The sequence below is a fragment of the Papio anubis genome, chromosome 2, assembly GCF_008728515.1.
Source record: "Papio anubis isolate 15944 chromosome 2, Panubis1.0, whole genome shotgun sequence".
In the NCBI taxonomy this organism is placed as follows: domain Eukaryota; kingdom Metazoa; phylum Chordata; class Mammalia; order Primates; family Cercopithecidae; genus Papio; species Papio anubis.
The window spans coordinates 39,571,617-39,593,329 of record NC_044977.1 but is presented as its reverse complement, the minus strand read 5'-3'; the positions used below and the strand labels follow the sequence as shown (position 1 = coordinate 39,593,329).

The window sequence follows — 21,713 nt, the reverse complement described above, 5'->3', positions numbered from 1 at the left end:
GGAAAGCTCATGTCCAAGATCCTCCAGGAAGTCTCCTCTGACTACATCAGCCCAGATTTACCACTTACCGCACTTCAGTTTGTACCAACCTATTCAGCATTGAAGCACTTCATGTGAGTTACATTTTGTTTGATACCTAGAGTGTAAATAACTTACAAATAAAGACCTTGTCTTATACTTCTTTTTGAGCCTTAGTTCTTAATGTGGAGGGGACTTGCTGATTGATGATGAGTTTATGAGCTCATGGCTTTAGAAGGTAGTCCTAGCTCCAAATTCTAAGAATATTCACTATCAGGTAAGCACCTAAGACCCTGGAAAGGAGTAGTGATGATGATGATGTTAGCAGTTAGCATTTGTCCTTACTTAGTGCCAGGTACTGTTTTAAGCAGTTGACATGTAATTCTTCATTTAATCCTCCTAAAAGATAGTATTTTAATATCCTCATTCTCAGAAGAAGAAACATGGACACAGAGACATTAGATAATTTACCTTTTTTTGATCCAATTTACGTTTTTCTGATCCATTGGCTTTTTAAAAAGTGATATATCTCAAAATCATCTGTAATATTATCTTAATTTTGGGTAAAGAGTGTATATATAATACATACGGTTCTCATTTGAAAAGAGAAAAAAAAGGTCCTAGTGTGCTCCCTGTTCATATGGCTCTTTTGATTTGGCAAAAATATAAAGGGAAGAGCTAGGGACTCACTCAACTTGACCGCAGATAAGTGCCACTGGATTCCTTTCACTCAAGTCTTCCTCCAGATCCTCAACTCAGACTCCCAAGGTGAGGGAGGGGATCACAAACTAGTAAATTTTTTTTTTTTTTTTTTTTTTTAGACAGGGTCTCACTCTGTTGTTCAGGCTGGAATGCAATAGCACAATCTCGGCTCACTGCAGCCTTCACCTCCTGTGCTTAAGTGATCCTCCCACTTCAGTCTCCCGAGTAGTTGGGACTACAGGTGCATGCCACCACACCTAGCTAATTTTAAAATATTTTTTGTAGCAACTGGGTCTCCCTATGTTGCCCAGGCTGGTCTCAACTCCTGGATTCAGGTGATCTTCCCACCCCAGACTCCCAGAGTGCTGGGATTACAGACTTCAGCCACCACACCTCGCCACAAACTAGTAATTATTAAACCCACTGTTTTCCTCCTCTCTTTCAATCCTAGGGTGGAATTCGACCAAGGGTGTAATGGCTTTGAAGCAGCCTGGCCTCACTTTGAACCCAGGAGAAGTGGAAAGGAGTTGCATATTTTCTTAAGGTCCTAGAAAACATAAGGTCCTTTTGTAACATAATGTGACACAGAAATATATTACTTGATCTGAAAATTAATTTTTTTGTATAAGCACTATCATACGCTACTGATGTGAGTAAGCGATCATTTTGTGGGGCAATATGGTAATATCAAATTGGGAGAACAATCTTTTTGTAGGAAATTTGGTACTATCTATCAAAATGTAAAATACACATACCTTATATCCCAGCAATTGTACTGTTAGGAATTTACTCTCAGAAGCATGGCCGGGATATGTGTAAAATATATTGATTGAAGCACCGTTAGTAACAGGAAAACAAACTGGAAACAAACTAAATGCTTATCCTTAGGGGGTACTCGTTTAAAAATTACACTACAACTATGCAATGGAAAAATCAGGCATTTCTTTGTCCTCTCCAAATGTGTTAGAATTCCACCATTTCTTTATCCCTGGTTAAGCAAATTGAAATGTTAAGCATTTTTCTGCTTAAACCTGTCTGGAATTCCCCTGTATCATTTTCAATGCTTTTGAGCTGCTATTTCACTTAAATATTGTTCTTCTGGTTGCTCCCCTCTGTCTAGGATCAAGCCTGCCATCAATAGTCTCAGAGCTATGGAAGAATCTTACTTTTCTGTTTAAGATATTATTTTCTCTTTCTCTATTGACTGAAAGCATCAATCTTTAAAAACATGCCACCAGTGACAAATGATAAATTAGGATATTTATACTTGGATGGAGTTCCAGCAGAAACAAGCTATTTGGGGTGCAGGCAGAGCAGCAGAGTAGATTTAGACCTTTCCCGCACCCCTGCTTTTTAATATTCACGGTTCACGTGTCCTGCCTCCATAAGGCTGCTACAATGTGCAAATCTTTTATGTGCTCATTATCTGTTTTATGCTTTAAAAAAAAATAAAAAATATACCTTTTCTGAAAACTTGGGAACATCCTTTTAAACAAGGTTTGGATTTTGATATTGTCACTCTTACTAGAACTACGTCCCATCTGTATTAGATTTGATTATATTCTAGAATCAGGTAGCATGAAGAGAACCTGACAAACTCTGAAATAAGAAAACTCAGTGATCCTCCTTCAGAAATTTCCCCATCCCTCTGTTTAATTTTAAATCTCTGGGATATTGAAAATAAGTTACATATTTTAAAAATCCTAAAGTAAAGCATTTACATTGGCTTACCTTTTTCTTTGACAAAGTATTTTTGCACCTCTGGGATCAGAAAACTATAAACCAACTCAGCAACAATCTCCTCTGACTGAAGATAGGTTCGGCTAAAAAATATAAAACAAATTGAATTATTTCTTTGGATTTTTTACTTGAGCTGCTGATTTATGCTTTCCTGCTGTGTAAGCAACTCCATTCAAATCCCAACATCACCTTTTCCTTGATTAAGTGATCTGAAATATCACATTCCTGGCAAGTTTGTTTAACTCCATAAAAAAAATTTGGATTTGACCCTGTCCTTCAGTTACCCTGCCTGCCAGGAAGAGAATGTTGGAAACACAGCTTATACATAGAAGCCAGAAACCTTGGGATGAAGTCCCAGTAATGTTGCACATACGTATTCACATTGTTTTCATGCTTCCGAGTATTCTTAAAGTAAGTAATGAGAGTAATCCAGATTGCAGAGGATAACTGAGAATACATACAGAGGTACACGCATATTGGCTTCTCAGGAGTTATGTTAATAAAACAATGGACCCTGAAGTATGAGTTATTTGTTTCTCCTTGGTGGTGAAATTGTAAGCTCTTGAAAAAATATATATGAGTATCAGCAAATAGGCTGTCCATTCTACAATCTGTTCTCTTGATACACACCGGCTTTCCATTTCATAAGCAATGTCATTGATTTTCTCAGCCATCTTCTCTATTTCTGCCCTGGCTTGTTCTTCTGCAGTATTCGCTTCAGTATTCAGTATTATGTCTTCTAGGTAGGAGCTTATAGTACTATGGTGAACTTTAACTACCTGCAAAATACAATAATACCCTCACTAAAACAGGTATGCTGTTGTAAACAACACAAGAAAAATACACAAACATTGGGTTAACTTTTTTTAGCTCATATATTTCATTTATTAAGTCAACAGTCCCTTCACTCATCATTCATTTTCTTTAGCATCTCATCAGTCTATTTCTCATCTACCTGCCTACTCATTCTGGGCAGCCCACACCCATTTAGCCCATTTCAGAATTATGGATCTTATTGGGTGGGGGGGCAAGACAGCATTGCTGAAGGATCATGGGCTTCAGAGTCAATAATGCTGGTTCAAATCCTGGCTTTGTTCTTACCAGCAACGTGATTTGGTCAAACTACCTAACAGAAGAACAGACTAGGAGGTATTCTCCAGTATCCTTTCCCTCCTTCCTCTTACATAATAGAACCCCTGGATTTCAGCTAGGCAAACAGGTGCCTAGAATAAAGACTACATTTCCTAGCACCCACAGGAGCTGGATTGGCCGTATGACCACATTCTGACCAAAGAAAGGATTCTTAAAGGGAAAGACCTGGCTTCTTTTTTTCTCTCTTCATTTCTCCTTTCATGAGGACATAATGCTGGAACACCAGCAATCATCTTAAATTGCCAGAAGGGCTACGACTTAGGAAGAGAAGAGCAGAAAGCTAGAAGGATCCTGGGTCTCTAATGAATTTATTGAATTATCATACCAGCCCTTGACTGCTTCTTTTTAAAGCTTACTTGATATCATGAAATAGGATACAGATTTTAAAAGTGCATTGGAAGCAAACTCAGAGATTAGAAAAATAAAACAAAATAAAAAGTACAGAGCACATAAATGTACAGTGTAATGAATTAGGGTAAAGTCAGAACCCATGTACTATAGTAACTGCCAGTATCTTAGAAGGCCACCATGGTTTCTTCTTTTACTACAGCACCTTCCCACTTTCATGGTAAACACTTTGTTTTCTCTATATTTTTGCTCCCTAAGTATGTAACCATAAGCAAAGTAGTTTGGTTTTTCCCGTTTTACAGGTGTATGCACATAGAAAGATTAAGCAACAACTGTGGCATAGTTTTGCGTGTATATGTATGCTGATTATCAGCTTCTTAGAGGTAGGGCACTTTTCTGTTTCATGTCTAAATATATCTTTGTATCTGAGATAATGCCTGGGACTCAGTAACAATTCAGTACCTGTTTCTGGATTGGCACTTTGGCACAATTCTGAGTATATGATACTGTACACCTATGTGTAAAACATCAACCTTCAATTCCTATGCCTTCTCTATGGGAGACTCTCAATGGCCAGTTGAATACAGTATCAACCAAACAACTACCCCACCAAAATATATCTGCTGAACGTCTATTAGGTACAGGGATCTATGCTGTGTTGTGCAAGGCACAAAGGGAATATACAATATTCATGCTCTCATAGAGCCCACCCTCTTATTCAGGAAGCAAGTTACATCTATATGGATCAATTAGACAGCTCAGTCATGTAATAGTAGAGAGGTGGAAAGTTTACTATGGTCCATCCATAGCCATATATGTACCTGTGTGTTTATGTATATCTTTATAAATGTGTAAATTTCTGGACACATTTGTGCGTGTATGTACATGAATAAGGAAACGTGTGGCTATGTGTGTTCCTCTATGTCTTGCTAATATTTTGCACACCAGATATTTGTAAATATGTTCTCATGTATGTGCCTGCAAAATTGTATATGTATTTAAAGATGAGTCTATGACTTTATATCTGTGTTTCTCACTATCTATATGCTATATTTTGGAAATGTATTAAATATTACATTTCTGTTTTATAATTTATGTGCAAGCATATTTCTCTTCAAGAGAATCTGTTTGAATGGAGGTTGGGGAAGTAGGATGGAAAATAGTCATTATATTTTAATTAGAAAGGTTGGGAATTAAAATGATGGATGATATTTGAATCTGTGGGTCCACAGTGGGTACATTTTTTACCTAAGTGATTCTTAAATCAGGCTAGAAGGGCTATCTTAACCCTTTCCTGCCCTTGCTAGACAGAGCTGATGTTTTCTGCCATCATTCCCATTTAGAAGATGTCTTCCTAAGAAGCTTTTTACCAGCTTCTTGCTTTCTCTGCTTTTGTGTATAGTAGCTCCTCTGTTCCATTGCTTCTTATTCTCACCCCCAGCTATTCTTCCCATCTCCAGCAGTTCTTCCTTAGTGATATTAGGTAGATATGGCAAGTTCTGATTTGCCAATAATTTCTAAATCTCAGTAACTCTTTTTGAAGAAAAGTGTGTTAAGATTGGTAGGAGGCTACAAGCTGGTCACCAACTCCCAAATTTACATCTTCAGCCAAAACCTCGTTTCTAAATTCCATCTTGTAGATCCACCTACTGAAACAATACCTCTGCTTAGATGTCCCAAACTAAATATAAATTGATTTCCTGATTCTTCTCCTGCCCCTACGCTTATTCCTCTCTCAACTTTCCTACCTCAGGAAATAATACCATCATCTTCCAGTTGCTCAAGCCTGACACTGGACGTAATACTCGACTTCCTGTGTCTCACTCGGGCCTTCACTACTTCAACAGCTACTTCCTGGCCGCCTTGTTCTCCCCTCTGTCCTCCCTCCAGCCTGTGCTCCACACAGCAAGTGGAGTAACCGGCTTAAAATGTGTCTCTGGGCTCTATTTGTTTCCTTCATGGAGCTCAATACATTTTCTAATTCTATACACAGGTGCGTATTATGTGTTATTTAAGCTTTAGGAGAGAAGGAATCGTGTCCGGGTTTTTTTCCCCTCCAAAGTTTCCCACAATGCCTATGTAGAGTGCCTGGCATACAGTAGGAACCCGATGCATAAACAAAAGCCAAATGCCATTTTATGTTATGAGCATCCTTTGGTTTGACTTGGCTCCTTCTAGGCAGCTTCCATACACCCAGCTGCCCCTACTTGCCTCCTTAAATATCTCGTCCTCCTCCCGCAGGCGCTGTTTTTCCACCTGGCGCCGACCACTCTCTTCAGCCTCTCGTACCCGCCGCTGGCGCTCGGCCAGCATGACAAAGGCATGGATCCTCCTCTCCTCCTGCAGTCTCACCAGCTCTTTGGACAGGAAGTCAAACATGTCTGCCAGTGCCCTTCCTTCCAGTCCAGCCAAATGGTTTTCAACCAGTGACACCTTGAAAAGAATAACATAACTTTAAGGACACAAATTCCACTATGAGTGGTGATTATTAGAAGAGGCACCGGATTACTCAAAACTCTTGGCAGTCAATTCACTTTCAGAATGCATTTAATTTTTATTGGGAATATTACCTCTCGATTGACTCCATCCCAGGTTCTTATGAGGAAAACAGAGGCGTAAGAAAGTCGATTGTTTGGTCAGTCACTGATGGACCACAGCCCTCAAATAAGCAAGAGAATTTAGCAAGACATTTCTGTTAGTGACCATGGAGAATGGGTTTTTTTCCTTTCAATTTTATCGACAAGGTAAAGTGTGTCTTCCCAGACATGAAGGGAAATGTCAAGTTTTTATTAAAGATAATATTGGAGTTTAATCAAATTGAATCTCCTAGAAATTCACTCGTGATACCTGTTAATTTTTCAATATCTTTCCTTTCACACAAGTTAGGAGTTAAGATCTTGAATAACATGAAAGTAGAAAACCTTGGTATTTTTTAATCTTTTCATAACTTTGAAGTCATTAACAACAATCTTTGAAATAGCACAGGAATGGCTGGGCATGGTGGCTCAGGCATGTAATCCCAGCACTTGGGGAGGCTGAGGTGGGTGGATCACCTGAAGTCAGGAGTTTGAGACCAGCTTGGCCAACATGGTGAAACCCCGTCTCTACTAAAAATACAAAAATTAGCCAGGCGTGGTGGTGCGTGCCTGTTTAATCCCAGCTACTCAGGAGCCTGAGGCAGGAGAATTGCCTGAGCCCAGGAGGCAGAGGTTGCAGCAAGCCAAGATCGCTCCACTACACTCTAGCCTGGGTGACCGAGTAAGACTCCATCTCAGAAAAAAAAAAAAAAAGAAAGCACAGGAAAAAGACCATATGTCCATCTAATCACTGAGGCAAAATTAGGAACCCATTGTGCTCTCTGCCAGAAGTCAGCTACAGTGCCTATTTATGAATCCCTGTGTCCTGGCTTTGACATATGGAGAAGAAAAGTGCTTAAGATGACTTTGCAAATTCATCCCCTTTCCTCTCCTATCCTTGGTTGTAAGGGAAAAGGGCTCATCTTCCAGTCACATGCCACCTTCTCAGTGACAGTTCTCCCTCTGTGCTCAGCTCCCTTCCTGGTTTCTATCTGAAGGGAGGGAATACTCAGTTCTCAGAGGCCATGGGGCTATGGGTAAAAGCATCAGTCAAGTGTGGTTGTTGGCCCCAACACCACCCATCTTCATCCTCACCTGCCTCCTAGCCCACAGACTTTCTAACCACAAAGTTCAACTTTATTTATATAGTAGGGAGAGATGGAAAGAAAGGGCAAAGCTAAGAGCATCTCACTACTCCTTCCGTTCATAAACAGTAGATACTCAGCCCAGAGATCACAAATAGATTCTCTCCTTAGCTGCAGGGAGCATAAGCTCCCTCACTCGGGGTCAGGTGCCACCTTGAAAATCCTGAGGTGGCTAGAAATCCTGCTCAAGTTTAGCCTCTTCTCAGCAAGAAATCTGGGTATGCACAGGCAGTACAATCTAATTTGAAATTAAGGGAAATGTTTAGGGAGGGGATTCTGCTGTAGTCACAGAAAGTACTGTGTTACATAATTGGGGGTTGTGCATTTTCTGGACTGTTTTCCACAGAAATATAAGAGAAGGGGAAAAGAGACAGACCAACATTGCTGCAGGTATACATGAAGTGCTCACTCCCTCAGATCCCTGCATACATCCAGGGTGTGTCCAGGTACAGCTGAAGGTAAGCAGAGTGAGTCCTTGGCTAAGTGACAGCTTTGCCCATTAACTCCTCCCTTAGCTGTAAGCTGACACGATTTCACCCACGCATATATCCACTAAATGGAATAAATGAACTGAAAAGCCTGGGTTAGCTTAGCTGTGCCCACTAAAGTCATGATCAGAAACCTGAAAGGGCCAAGGGGGGCATTTTTTCATCCACGGTCTCAGGGCCTAGCGCCCCCAGGGCATTCTGTTCCTTATCTGAGCTTTTCCAGGACTCTAGGACTTCTAGATTCAGGGACTTCAGTGTTCACATTCTCCTCTTCCTTCTCTGGTTCCTCTGTTGGATCTCACAGCCTGTGGCTTGCTTCCTCCCCATCCTGCCTCACTCCCCAAAAGTTCCCCAAGCCCAGCAACCATCCATGGTGCTGCTGTCGTGTGAAAGAAAGAAAGTTGTGGTTATTTCCAGGCTGCTTACTATTTGTGCTCAACTCCCACATAACACAAGAGTTATATATGTTGCTAAAGGGGGGTCATATTAACTTTAATTATTACTTCCCTATAACACTAAATTCTGTGCAAATTGATTCTTTTTCAGATTGACTTACAGAAAAGTGGGAGAGGGAGTAAAATAAAGTGTAACTATACTATGTCAATAGCATTTAAAAGTGTGTGTATACATAGACAAACATTGGAAGAAAATAGGAAAAATATTTACAGTTGTTGGTTTGGAGCTGTAATTCTTAGCTGTGTCAGGTGGCACAGAGCTGGGAGGTCACGATGAAAGTCACCACATATCATGAAACAGTAACATATTTAATACGCAGTTTAACCAGCACGAGCTATGACAGTTCTAAAACTCCAAAATAAATGCTAATATTTTAAGATAAATCTTATTTCTCACTTTTTTTCACATTGCTTTTGTTATTTATTCAGTCTGCAAAACCCTCACTAACTGAAATACAGTAGTCACTGGATATTTGTGGAAAAAAAGGAAGGAAAAAATCTTAAAGTTGAAAAGAATGCATTATTTTTGTTTTGTTGTTATTGTTTTGCAAATAAAGAAACAATACCACCATATTCAAATCAGTAAGGGCACATCCCCAATCAAATTAAGGACAACAGCAGCATTATTTAAGAATTCCAGCACTTTGGGAAGCCAAGGCAAGCGGATCACCTGAGGTCAGGAGTTCAAGACCAACCTGGCCAATATGGCGAAACCCCATCTCTACTAAGAATATGAAAATTAGCCAGGCATGGTGGTGCATGCCTGTAGTCCCCACTCGGGAGACTGCTTCACTTGAACCCATGAAGCAGAGGTTGCAGTGAGCCAAGAGTGCGTCACTGCACTTCAGCCTGGGCGATAGAGTGAAACTCCGTCTCACACACACACACACATACACACACACACACAGCTGACAGAGTGATGGGATTGTGGGGCAGTTTCTTTTTCACCATTTCATGAATTTTTATTAGAATGTTGCTGTGCCATGATAAAATCAAGGGAGAAAATTTAACAAGAAAGTAACAAGAAAAAAAAAGGAAAACCTTGTGCTCATGTAAGTTCCTCTGCCGCTGTAAGGCCAGGGTCACTTGCTTCTCGGCTTTTTTCACCAGCTTTTCATCTTCTTGTAGTGCGTGGCAGGTGCGCAACTCCTGGATCAACTCCAGTCGCTTTTCTTTCCCTTCAAACATCTGTATCAAATCAAATCAAATCAAATCAAAGAGAGACCTATAAGTTACCATCCCTTTGTGCCAAGCACTAGGAGTCACACGCAGTGATTTGTGAGACACTTGTGAACAGTGGGTTCTGTCCTGCCTTTTGGGTTCCACAGAGCGGATGTCTCCCACAGAGCTAGAGTTCAGCCCTCTTTTCTGTGCCTTCAGCTTCTCAGTCAGAGAATGGGCATAGTTTTCAGTGAGCTGTACTTAGTTTCTGACAATACCTCTCAAGGACAAGATGACAACTCTAGGGTCATATTAAGAAACCAGAACCTTCCCCTCATTTCCTGTGCTCCTTCGATAATAAACCTGAGGATGGCATTTTTCATGGCCATATTTCCTTTTCCAATAAATCTGTCCCTGGTTTGTGATAATCTGTTGTCCGAATTTAACTGTGGCATTTCTCTTGGGAAAATACTGAAAGGAGAGTAACAAACAGTGCTAAACACAAGTTATTCATCCAGTTGAGTTACTCATCATATCTGAATCTCTTATGAGTTATAGCTGTCTGGGGAAAAAAATTAACTGGGGCTTTATATCAGTCCATTTTTTACGTGAAGTATGCCTGCTCCAGCAACACAAATAATCTGGCTGAGGCTTTACAGTCAGGAAGACCAGAGCGGGGATAACTATATCTCCCTCAGACTCATATTACTTACCTGTAAAATGAGATTATGGATAGGAAAAAAAATGAGACAATACATGTAGTGCAAAGAATAAATAGTGTGGGCATATAGTAAGGGTTCAAAACCATAGTTCATTATTTAGCTATTTCATTTATAATGTAGGTATCATCAGACATACGCAAACTCAAATAATTGTAATGACTATGTTAAAAATTAGGGACTCCACCTAGTTGATAATGCTTAAATAGCCAAAATTCAGGTGAGAAAATGTATGGATTTAACAATTCCAAGGAAGAAGTCAGTTTCACACTGCCTTAGTTACAACCATGGCAAATAGCAGGTAGGTCCTTCCTGCCTTTCTCCTTGACACTGTGCCACCCACCTGGACAAACGATGTCACCAGAAGGAAATGGGACACCAGAAGGAAATGGGTAGTCAATTTAAGAGTTTAGCTGAATAGGATAGCAGGGTGCAAAAGGGAATTCACTCCAAGGAACCAAGCACATATGCATTCTAAAAAAATTATTCTCAAAAGAGAAACGCAGGGCCAGCAGTTGGACCTACACACCATGTTCTGAACGACTCTGCCCCGGAGTAACTTTTGAAGGTAGATCACAGCCATTTCTATTTCTTCTTCTTCCTAAAAGAACAAAGAGAGAACCAAGCAGCTTGAGAACTGCAGTAGTCCAAGCATCAAATATTCTTTTGAAGACTTATTTCAAGCAAAACAGACTGTGCCAGATGCCGAAAAGATTTAAAGAGAAATAAAACATGGTCCCTGCCCTTATTGAACATATACTATTTTAATGTTACTTACATTAAAATTCATTATTTTCATCATTAACAAACCATATTACAAGCAAAAAATTCACGCCCTGCCATGCTATCCCTACAAATGAAGCCACTTTCATTTCTTTATATTCCTTTCCAACAAAATCTTTCTTGAAGCAACAAGTATTGCTGATAACATCATTTTGCAATAAAATTTTTCACATTTGATCATCAGTAGACAAAAATACACCTAGTCTATTGTCAGAGTAAAGTACTTCTCACAAGAATTCAGCTATGCTGATAAAATCAGAATATAAGAGACAAGGTTAACCATATATAAAAATCATCTTAAAAACTGTGTGTCCAAAGCAGAAAAAGCAAGGTCTGGAAATCTAATTAAGGTTCCTTTGAATGTAAAAAGAAAACAGCAGTCTAATCGATGACATTAACACACATGAAAGACAATGTGTCAGGCTGAGTGCAGTGGCTCACGTCTGTGATCCTAGCACTTCGGGAGGCTGGGGCAGGTGGATCACCTGAGGTCAGGAGTTTGAGACCAGTCTGGCCAACGTGGCAACACCCCATCTTTCCTAAAGCTACAAAAATTAGCTGGGCGTGATGACACACACCTGTAGTCCCAGCTACTCATGAGGCTGAGGCAAGAGAATCGCTTGAACCCAGGAGGCAGAGGCTGCAGTGAGTCAAGATTGTACCACTGCACTCCAGCCTAGGTGACAGAGCGAGATTCTGTCTCAAAAAAAAAAAAGACAATCTGTCAACCAAAGGCCTGCACAAAGTCTAGAAAAGAGAATATTACCCAGCAGCACATCCCAGCCGGCTGGTGGGAGCTTTCTGGTCCCTCTGCAGGAGCCACTCATCAGAGGCAGTAACAGGGGTTAGTGTGGTCTCCCACCAACACCTGCCCTCAGCCAAGAAACACACCAGCCTTCTGAATACAATTTGGCTTCTTGTGAGGACTGTCCTATATTGAGAGATAATGTGCTGACTGGCCAAGAGGAATAGCCTGATCTAGTAGGCAGTTATGGTTCTCTCCGTAAAGTAATAAATTTGCAACATGGCATCTCTAACAGTTTCCTGTGGATTTGTTTAGTCTGAGTCAGTCCTCTAAATCCTAACCAACTCTGCTACCTTGCTCAAATTGAGTCTGGTGAGATGTGGCCCTGGGCAGGCCCTTTGAGTCATTCCCACCCCAGAAGCAAGCCTATCTTGATGACACCTCTGGCATTTCGTTCCTCTTCGACTCCAACAGTCATCAGCCATCTCTCCATATGGGAAGATATTTATGGTAACTGATCATCACTCAATCTTCTTTTTCTATTTCATATACATGAGCACTACCTTCTGATGCTGATTTTTCATGGAAAGATTTTTTAAATTGTGTTTTTATTTTTGAAAAGAACTGGGTTTAGATTTCATTTCATCTCGTTTGTTTTTGTGTGTGTCTGATGTTTGCTACATAAGAATAAAGACAATATTTAAGTTAGAGCTTGGGAAACTAACACTGCTAAATTAGATTTGCTTTAAGCTAAACTATCCTAAGAATAAGCTGACAACGATATTGAATTTAACATTTCAACTAAAAAGTTTCCAACTTACATTGGAAGTCATTTCCAAGGTTGGAGTTGGAAGCCGAGGTTGAGGTATTGGGTTTCTCTGAAGGAAGCGAGGGGGTTTCCTGGCTTCAAGAACTTTGTTCTTCTTATCCAACAGTGCCTGAAATAATGCCAATTAATAGAATCTCTTATTTTTTTAACAAAAATTTGCATAAATTTACGGGGTAAAAGTGCAGTTTTTTACATGAATATATTACATAATGGTGAAATCTAGGCTTTTAGCATACCCATCACCTGAATAACGTATATTGTACCCTATATTTTCCTTCATTACCAGATCTAGGTCACAGATATAAATATTAATCAGAATATTAATATTCTCTATGGTGATGCTAGGTCAGTTTGAGAAATACTACCAAGAATGTGTGTATCTCCCAAGAGGTGCTACGATATTCCTAAAAATACGTTAACCAACCAGCCTGACCAACAGAAACCCTGTCTCCATTAAAAATACAGAATTAGCCGGGCATAGTGGTGCATGCCTGTAATCCCAGCTACTCGGGAGGCTGAGGCAGAAGAATCACTTGAACCTGGGAGGCAGAAATTGCAATGAGCTAAGATCGCGCCAGTGCACTCCAGGCTGGGCAACAAGAGCGAAACTCCATCTCAAAAAAAAAAAAAAAAGTTAACCACTGACTAAACATGGTTATATTCTTGGTGGATTCATCATCAAATGATGAGTAGAGAAATAAAATGTGGTATATCCACACAATGGAATGTTACATAATCATAAAAAAAGAATGAAGTACTGAGATGTATTAAAACCTGGATGAACCTTAAAAATGCTATGCTAAGTGAAAGAAGCCAGACGCAAAAGGCCATATACTGCATGATTCCATGTATATGAAATGTCCAGAATCAGCAAATCCATAAAAAGAAAGTAGAATAGGCCGGGCACAGTGGCTCACGCCTGTAATCCCAGCACTTTGGGAGGCTAAGGTGGGTGGATCACGATGTCAGTAGATCGAGACCATTCTGGCTAACACGGTGAAACCCCGTCTCTACTAAAAATACAAAAAAAATCAGCCAGGCGTGGTGGCGGGTGCCTGTAGTCCCAGCTACTTGGGAGGTTGAGGCAGGAGAATGGCGTGAACCCAGGAGGCAGAGCTGGCAGTGAGCCAAGATCGCGCCACTGCACTCCAGCCTGGGCGACTGAGAGAGACTCCGCCAAAAAAGAAAAAAGGAAAGTGGTTGCCGGGGGCTAAGGGGAAGCGGGAATTGGAATTGAGCACTATTAGGCCTGGGGTTTGTTTTGGGGATGATGAAAATATTCTGGAATTAGATGGTGGTGATGGTTGCACAGACTTGTGAATATGCTAAAAACTACTGAATTATATATTTTAAAAGTGTGATTTTATTGTATGCAAATTACATTCCCCCCCGCTCCCCAAAATAAAGCGGGCAAACAAAGACTGAAGGAATTCATGGCCAGCAGACCTTCCCTGCAAGAAATGATTTTTTTAAAAAAAGTTCTGCAGGCAGGTGAAAAATGGAATAGATCAAAAACTTAGATCGATAAGTATAAGAAGAGCAGAAGAGAAGGAATAAATAAATTATATTGTTTTTCTTATTTTTAATTGATCTAAAAGATAACTGCTAACTAAAGCAATAAAAGTAAAATGATTATAGCATTATAATCTGATTATAGCATTTGGACGAGTGAAATGAATGACAGGAACATCACAGGGATGGGAAGAAGGAGTTGGAAATAATCTGCTCTAAGGTGTCCGCTCTACCCATGAAGTGGCATTGTGTTATTTGAAGGTGTATTTTATTATTTTATATGTATAATCATACACTGGTCCACAAAGCAAGCCTCATGAAATTTCAAAGGATAGGTAACACACAGACTATGACCTCTGATTACAACGCAATTGAGTTAGAGGTTAATGAGAAAATGAGTTAAAATTCCTGCATATTTGGAAATTTTAAAACACACTATTAAATACTCACAGATTAAAAAATTATAATGGTTTTTTTGATATTAGATATTAAGAATGACAAATACTACATATCAAAACTAATGAAATGTAACAAAAGTCAGCATTTTGAAGGAAATGTTTAACCTAAAATACTTATATAAAACAGATGAATGCCTGAAACTGATGAGCTACATGTGCAATTTAAGAAAAGACCTGTGAAACAAACCCTAAGAAAGTAGAAAGAAATATAGAATAAATATAGGAGTAGAAATTAATATGATTTAAAAAAACATATAATACAGGAAATCAACAAAATCAAAAGTTCATTGTTTGGAAACATAAATATTAAGAAAATAAGCAAGCCTTCAGTAAACCTGATTAAGGAAAAGAGTTAAGGCATAAATAATATTGTAAATGAAAAAAGTAGACATGAATAAGATAAAACAAACATTTAAAAGATTATAAAACAATACTATCAGTAATCATATGCAAAAAAAAAATTGAAAAGGTAGGTGAGATGGAATTTATTAAAAAAAAATTTACCAAAAATAATTCAGAAGAGTTCTACAAGTTGTAAAGAAATTGAAATAGTGGTTAAAATTTTTCCTATGAAGAAAACATTAGTCCCAGATAATTTCACATGCATAGTCTACCAAACTGAAGGAACAGATCATCCCAATCTTATTTAAACTCATCCCAGAAAAGAAAAAGGAAGGAATATTCCTCAGTTAATTTCAGGAGACCTGCATAATTATAACACCAACCCCATACATAGTCAAAATGAGAAAGAAAAACAAGAAGGCCATTTCACTCATGAATGTAGAAGCAAAATCCTAATCAACATATGAGTAAACCAAATCCAACAAGGTATTGAAAATAAGCTGTATGCTTTGACCAAGGCAGGTTCTTTCCAGGCATGCAAGGATAGATTAGCATTTGTAAACAATTATAAATGTTGCTACAATAATTTAAAAAATAACATGTCTAAAAATTGTGTGATAGAGATAAACATTTGATAAAATTCAACATAAACACATGATTAAAGGCTTTAGTAAATTAACAATAGAAAGGAACTTCCATAACTTAATAAAAAGAATCTATAAAAAATCTTAATAGAAAGTGAGAGAATGATGAACACAGCATTCAGGATGGGTAAAAGGAGATGGGGGAATGGGGATGAGGTGAGAAAGAATCACTTCGATAAACATAAATTACTGTTAAGGTCCTGTTTTGAGGATAGGTTACCATCAATCTTTATTAACTACTAAAATCAACTGAACAAACATGAATGGGTCAGTGATTAAAGCGTATCATAAACCAGTGGGCCTTGAAGTGTGATTCCTGGACCAGCAGCAGCAGCATCACCGGGAAACTTATCAAAAAGGCAAATACTCCAGCCCTACCTCAGACCTACTCAATCAGAAACTTTGGGGATGGGGCCCAGCTGCATGTGTCTTAACAAGTCCTCCATGAGATTCTGATGCACAGGAAAGAATAAGTACCACCAGCATAAACCACAGATTCCGTACACCTGCAGTCCAGCTACCAAAAGGGAAAGCCCAGCTGGTGGATGACATGCTGCGGATCCTGGGGAAGGCCATCACACATTTTCCTTTAGAGCTTTAACTAGATGAGAAAGGAGTTGAACGTAACTCTTTTTCTTCATATGCCCTAATCACATGAACACAAAAGGGAGAAAATCAGGCCTATTACAGCTACTAACACCAACAATAGAAACTTGCTACACCTTAGTATAGTGTCAAAGTTTATATAGAGATCCAAGTTGAAAACGCTTTCAGAAAGTAATATGATTTCTGCAAATGGGGAAAATAATCTCCAAGAAGTTTCCTGAAGTGTGAAATGAGGGGAAATCCACACATGGGTTCAGCAGAGCATGGGCAATCTCAGAAAACTGCAGAGCAGAGAATGTAGGTCTATGTTTGACCCACTGGACATTGCTGCAATTTTTGGAGTGTAGCATTTATCTGCAAAAATCACATTAGAAGCATTTTGTCCTCCAGATAATGATTATACCTTATGAACCTCTGCCAACTCATAGTCCAACCTTGCTGCCCTCTTCAGAAAACCAGCTGTGGTGGTAATGACTTTAGGTTTTGGAGCTCGGATTCGGGGTTGTGTCACAAAATCTGGGAGACGTGACTCAAGTTCGACTAATCCTATGAGAAGGAAGCACATGTTTTTTAGTATCCAGTGCTTACGTTTATTATTTTTAAGGTATATTGTTAACTTTTGTAGCTGTTTTCCAAGTAGTTTCATTAGAATTGTTGAAAGCGTGTATCTCATATAATAGAATGAAGTGTCCCTGAAATGTATTAGCACATTTCCATATAATTAACTCATATTCTCAGTGACTTAGACTGTAAAATGAGAAATGCATTCTAAAGTGAAACTATTGCCCTACAAAAAAGTAGCAATTCAATAATAGTAATCAACAGAAAATTAATGATTCTATGATATGTGGTGCCACCCTTCTAAAGTAGACGTTCACCAGTTTATTACATTTAGCTCCAGAGATGGCCAGCCAGAGCTACAAGTTCAGCAGTGTAACCAGCAACTCGTGATCTTGGCCACATGATACTTTAACTTGTCAGTGAAATTAAATAACTAAATAAGCCTTTTTTGAACTTCATAAGAGGTATAGCCCTCTCCATGAACTTATCCCCTGGTTCCCCATCCTCTTGCCCACTAGTTTTTTGACACTTCTTTATAAAGGGTTGATTTCATTATACATATTTCTTGTTTGCTTCAAAAACCTGGTATAAAAGTTTTCTCTATTTCATTGTTAAATAACTTTTATTATTAGTGACATTAAACATTTTTTAACATTTAGTAGCTAACTGAATTTAGTCCTTGCTGAATTGTTCTATAGCAAGGACTATAGTGTGTCTATTTGTGTGTTCTATAGTGTGTCTATTTATTTATTTGCGTCTTAGCAGTTTTTATTGGTTTGTATGAACTCACGTTAATAATGTTAAACCTGTTCATCAGTGTTTATTGCTGATATTTTTATTGCTTAGCTTTTAGTCTACATTTCTACATTTTGTATATTTGCTCATATTTCTGAGATAACCCTCTTATAGCAGATTTCCAATTATGTAAATTGCTTACCTTCATAGGTGTTGAGATAGTAGTTTTTTACTACAAAGTCCTCTGAGTTATTGTCTGGGAAACACCCAAGACGAGACAGAGGTCCATAGACTTGTGATGCATAATCAGAATAATCCTTGATGATATTTCTTCTCTCCAACTTCCCTTCTATGTTCTTTCCCTTTCCTACAAGTTTTCTGATTGCTGAAATAAAACATACCTCCATGACTATCTCCAAAATATTGCTCTGAATTATACAAATGCAGAAGAGTAAGCCAATTCTAGTGTTATTCACAGAGAAGCTATTGAAATGAATGAATTTCATGATGACTCACGACAGCCAGAATGTAACACTAAAAACAGAGGTCTGCCATCTGTGTGGCCCAGATTGTCATGAGACAGGCAGGAGTCACAGAAGCAGAATCAGCTAGTGCCCTCAATTGGTACTCGTCAAAAATATTTTATAATTGCATTTCAAACTCCAGGCCAAGAAGAGGTATTCAGTAAAAGTTTGTTAAATGAATGAAACTCAAAGCAACTGGAAAATACATGTTCAGTGGGGGAACTAGGGAATTATTCTCCCTTACAAGAATAATCAAAAGCAAAGACTATAGGTTCATCTTGGTTAACACCAAAATAAACCAAAGACTGTCCCAGCTTACAGTTTTTTGGCAGTCAGAGGGAAAGGCTCAACTGTGCACATGAGGAGTACACTCATCTAAAGAGTCACGCTCACCACCTCCTGTGCTCCTTTTCTCTCAGATCCCATCACAGACCCAAGCCCCTTTGGTGGCTCTACATTGTGCACTTTCAACAGGGGTAAAAATCTTATCACAAGATCGTGACGTCATGCTGCAAGAGGGGGCCTGTGTGCCACTGCTGTCTTGGGGATGTTGTTTATGTTTGATCCTCAGCACTTTTGGGTGTGACTTGGGTTTTAGAATTAAGTAAAAATGATTTAAATTTTATTATTTGCCTACAAAAGTCAGATCTATCATTAGTTATGCCAAGTACTGAAAAAAATGTTGATCATATCTAAATAAATATCTGGCAGTTAAGTGCTCTTTTCTCACATCAAGAAAAAGTTAAAATTTAAGTTCACTAAACATAATTGTAAGCAATAATTTGTTTTGTGATTTTTTATTTTTGTTAGAAAAAAATTTTGAATGATTTTTTAAAATGTGATTATATTGTGAATGAGTGCATATATAGTCTGCACATGTAATTGATACCATTTATTTATTTATTTTGAGACAAGGTCTATATCACCCAGGCTGGAGTGCAGTGGTACAATCATAACTCACTGTAGCCTTGAGCTCCTGGGCTTAAGCCATCCTCCCACCTCAGCTCCAAGGAGCTATGACTACAGATGTGTACCACCACATCTGGCTAAGTTTTAAAAAAATTTGTAGAGATGGGGTCTCACTATGTTGCTCAGGCTGGTCTTGAACTTCTAGCCTTAAGCAATCCTCCCACCTCAGCCTCCCAAAGTGCTGGAATTACAGGCATGAGCTACCTCTCTTGGCCTTAAATTTTTAAAATATAAATTTAACTTGAATCTTTAATTCAGTCATTCTTAATCTTGCACTGAATAAAAATAATAAACCATATACTTCCTCTTTTAATGTATAAAGTATAGATATACATATAGTATGTAAACATACATATGTTATATATGTGGTATTAAAATTTCTTGTGGCAAGGTGATTAGGAAAAAGGATGTCTAAAACGTCACCTTTAAGGGCAAAATGAAAAAAGGGTAAGAAACAGGGCTCTTTATCCAGGGCTGTGGACCATGAATATGGGGAACCTAACACCTATCCCACCACACATACATACAGACACACACATACATACACACACACACACACACACACACACACACACATTATCTCAATAACTTGATTACCTGTTAGGACACCATCACTTGATTTTCTTAGTAAGGGAATTTCCTCCACTCTTCTACCTTTAAGAAATAACTCATCTCTCAGCCCTTACCTATGTGATTCCCAGGACCAAAACAGAATTATATCATAGTTAAGTCAGGTTTGGTCAAAGATCCAAAGCAAAGCCCACTTTTCCACTGTCTTCATTGTTCATACTACACCATTACTTGATACATGTGTGCGCTGAATTTTTGCCATTTTTGCCTCTTTTGCCTCCTGCAGTTTAGACCACCGTGCATTCAAGTGCTTCATATTCACTTCATTCTGATTCTCTTCACGCTTCCTCAACAGCTCTTTTAGAACTTCCAGGCGAATCTCCTGCAGTCTTCAAGTAAATTACAAAACATAAAGAAGCATATGGCATCTCAAACGGAGAGGAAGGGAACGGCTGCCACAGACAGGCTCTTCTCTGTGGGCTGGTATCATGTTCATGTATTGTCAAAAGACCACTCTGGCAAAAGTATGACAGATGAATTCAGGGCGTGGGGGTGGCACTCAATAGAGACTCTCTATATAATAGGAATATATATGGGTGTAGTTCTCAAGGATGAAGAAGAGTATGCCAGGCAGATGGGGTAAAAGAAGGGCTCTCTAGGCAGATGGGCCTAAACGAACAGTAAGAGGTTTGTGCACAGTGCCAGGTCGAGTGGTATTCCTGGAGGGTTATGTAATAGGGGGAGTGAAGAGGAAATGTGGTTCTGGCATGCTGTCCTAAGGAATGAGGTAAAAATGCCAGTGCCTGGCATATAATAGGTACTCAACAAATCTTTGTTTCTTTTCCCCCTACCTTCAACTTGTTCTCCTTGGGCTACCTTGCTCATGTGCATCCAACAATGCACAGATGACTGTGTAATCTGTACCTCCAGCTTAGATATTTCTTTTTTCTTTCTTTTTTTCTGAGACAGAGTCTCGCTCTGTTGCCCAGGCTGGAGTGCAGTCGCCTGATCTAAACTCACTGCAGCCTCTGCCTCCTAGGTTCAGGCGGTTTTCATGCTTCAGCCTCCCGAGTAGCTGGGACTACAGGCGCCCACCAACACACCTGGCTAATTTTTGTATTTTTAGTACAGATGGAGTTTCACTACATTGGCCGGGCTGGTCTCGAACCCCTGGCCTCAAGTGATCCCACCTTGGCCTCCCAAAGTGCTGGGATTACAGGCGTGAGCCACCACGTCCAGCCCAGCTTAGATATTTCTGAACCAGAATTTCCATCTATTTGAATCTCCAGCTGCCCCTTGACAATTAAAAAAACAAAACAAAACCCTACTCATTTGTTCCCCCAGAAGTCTGCCCCTCTTACACCTTCTTCCCGCTGCTACAGATCTCTCCTCGTAAGTGCTTCTTGTATTCCCTAGCTCATGTCTGGTCATCTCACTCCTAACATGGACTCCTAGCTGCTAGTCTGTCCTCCTTCCCATCTTTGCTCCACCCAGCTGTCAAGGTTTTCCTTCCTAAAACAGAGATTTGAACATACATTTTACTCCTGCTTAGAAATTCATACCTGAATTTATTCACTTACTCATTTGCCAAATATTTATTAAGTGCCCACCATATGCCAGGCAGGAACAACAATGTACAAGACAAAACACCTTCTCTCAACAAGCACTGTTCCGGCGGAATAGGCATATGAACCAACATTTCCAGCACAAGGAGATACATACTAGGCTAGAAGAGTGAAAACTCTTCCTGGAAGAAGAAAGGATAGGGCAGGGGGAAAAGAGGGAACAGGTGGGGAAGCCTTCCTTAGAAGAGCTGTAAACTCAGGATTGGGATTTGCCACATTGACAAGGGAAAAGCAGGGCCTCAGCAGGGGAAGCTGAATGTTCAACTCAAAAGGACTGGAGGGAGAACAAGATGTCACACAGGCAGG

General features: G+C 39.3%; 1 protein-coding gene and 1 long non-coding RNA gene across 6 annotated transcripts in view; one reads left to right on the top strand and one right to left on the bottom strand.

Moving 5' to 3' along the window:
* The window catches only part of MAATS1 (MYCBP associated and testis expressed 1), a 64,961-nt gene that overhangs the window by 16,482 nt on the left and 26,766 nt on the right, over positions 1-21,713 (bottom strand). For all 4 annotated transcript variants that reach the window (XR_643433.4, XR_643434.4, XM_021933091.2 and 1 more), the window contains exons 8-16: positions 20,014-20,171; positions 17,922-18,104; positions 16,827-16,969; positions 12,854-12,970; positions 11,034-11,105; positions 9,666-9,812; positions 6,172-6,393; positions 3,091-3,239; positions 2,452-2,543 (exon numbers count right to left, since the gene is read on the bottom strand). Coding sequence is in view for 2 of the 4 variants with exons in the window: in XM_021933091.2 (XP_021788783.2) it covers positions 2,452-2,543; positions 3,091-3,239; positions 6,172-6,393; positions 9,666-9,812; positions 11,034-11,105; positions 12,854-12,970; positions 16,827-16,969; positions 17,922-18,104; positions 20,014-20,171 (1,283 nt within the window). In the remaining 2 variants the exon portion in view is untranslated. The remainder of the gene's footprint in view (positions 1-2,451; positions 2,544-3,090; positions 3,240-6,171; positions 6,394-9,665; positions 9,813-11,033; positions 11,106-12,853; positions 12,971-16,826; positions 16,970-17,921; positions 18,105-20,013; positions 20,172-21,713) is intronic.
* Positions 304-6,288, top strand: LOC103881859. Of its 2 annotated transcripts, none has more exons than XR_002519628.2 (3): positions 304-373; positions 1,172-1,264; positions 6,202-6,288. It is a non-coding gene; the product is annotated as an uncharacterized LOC103881859 (long non-coding RNA). The 2 variants fall into 2 exon arrangements; XR_643432.4 differs by lacking the exon at positions 304-373 and adding an exon at positions 679-786.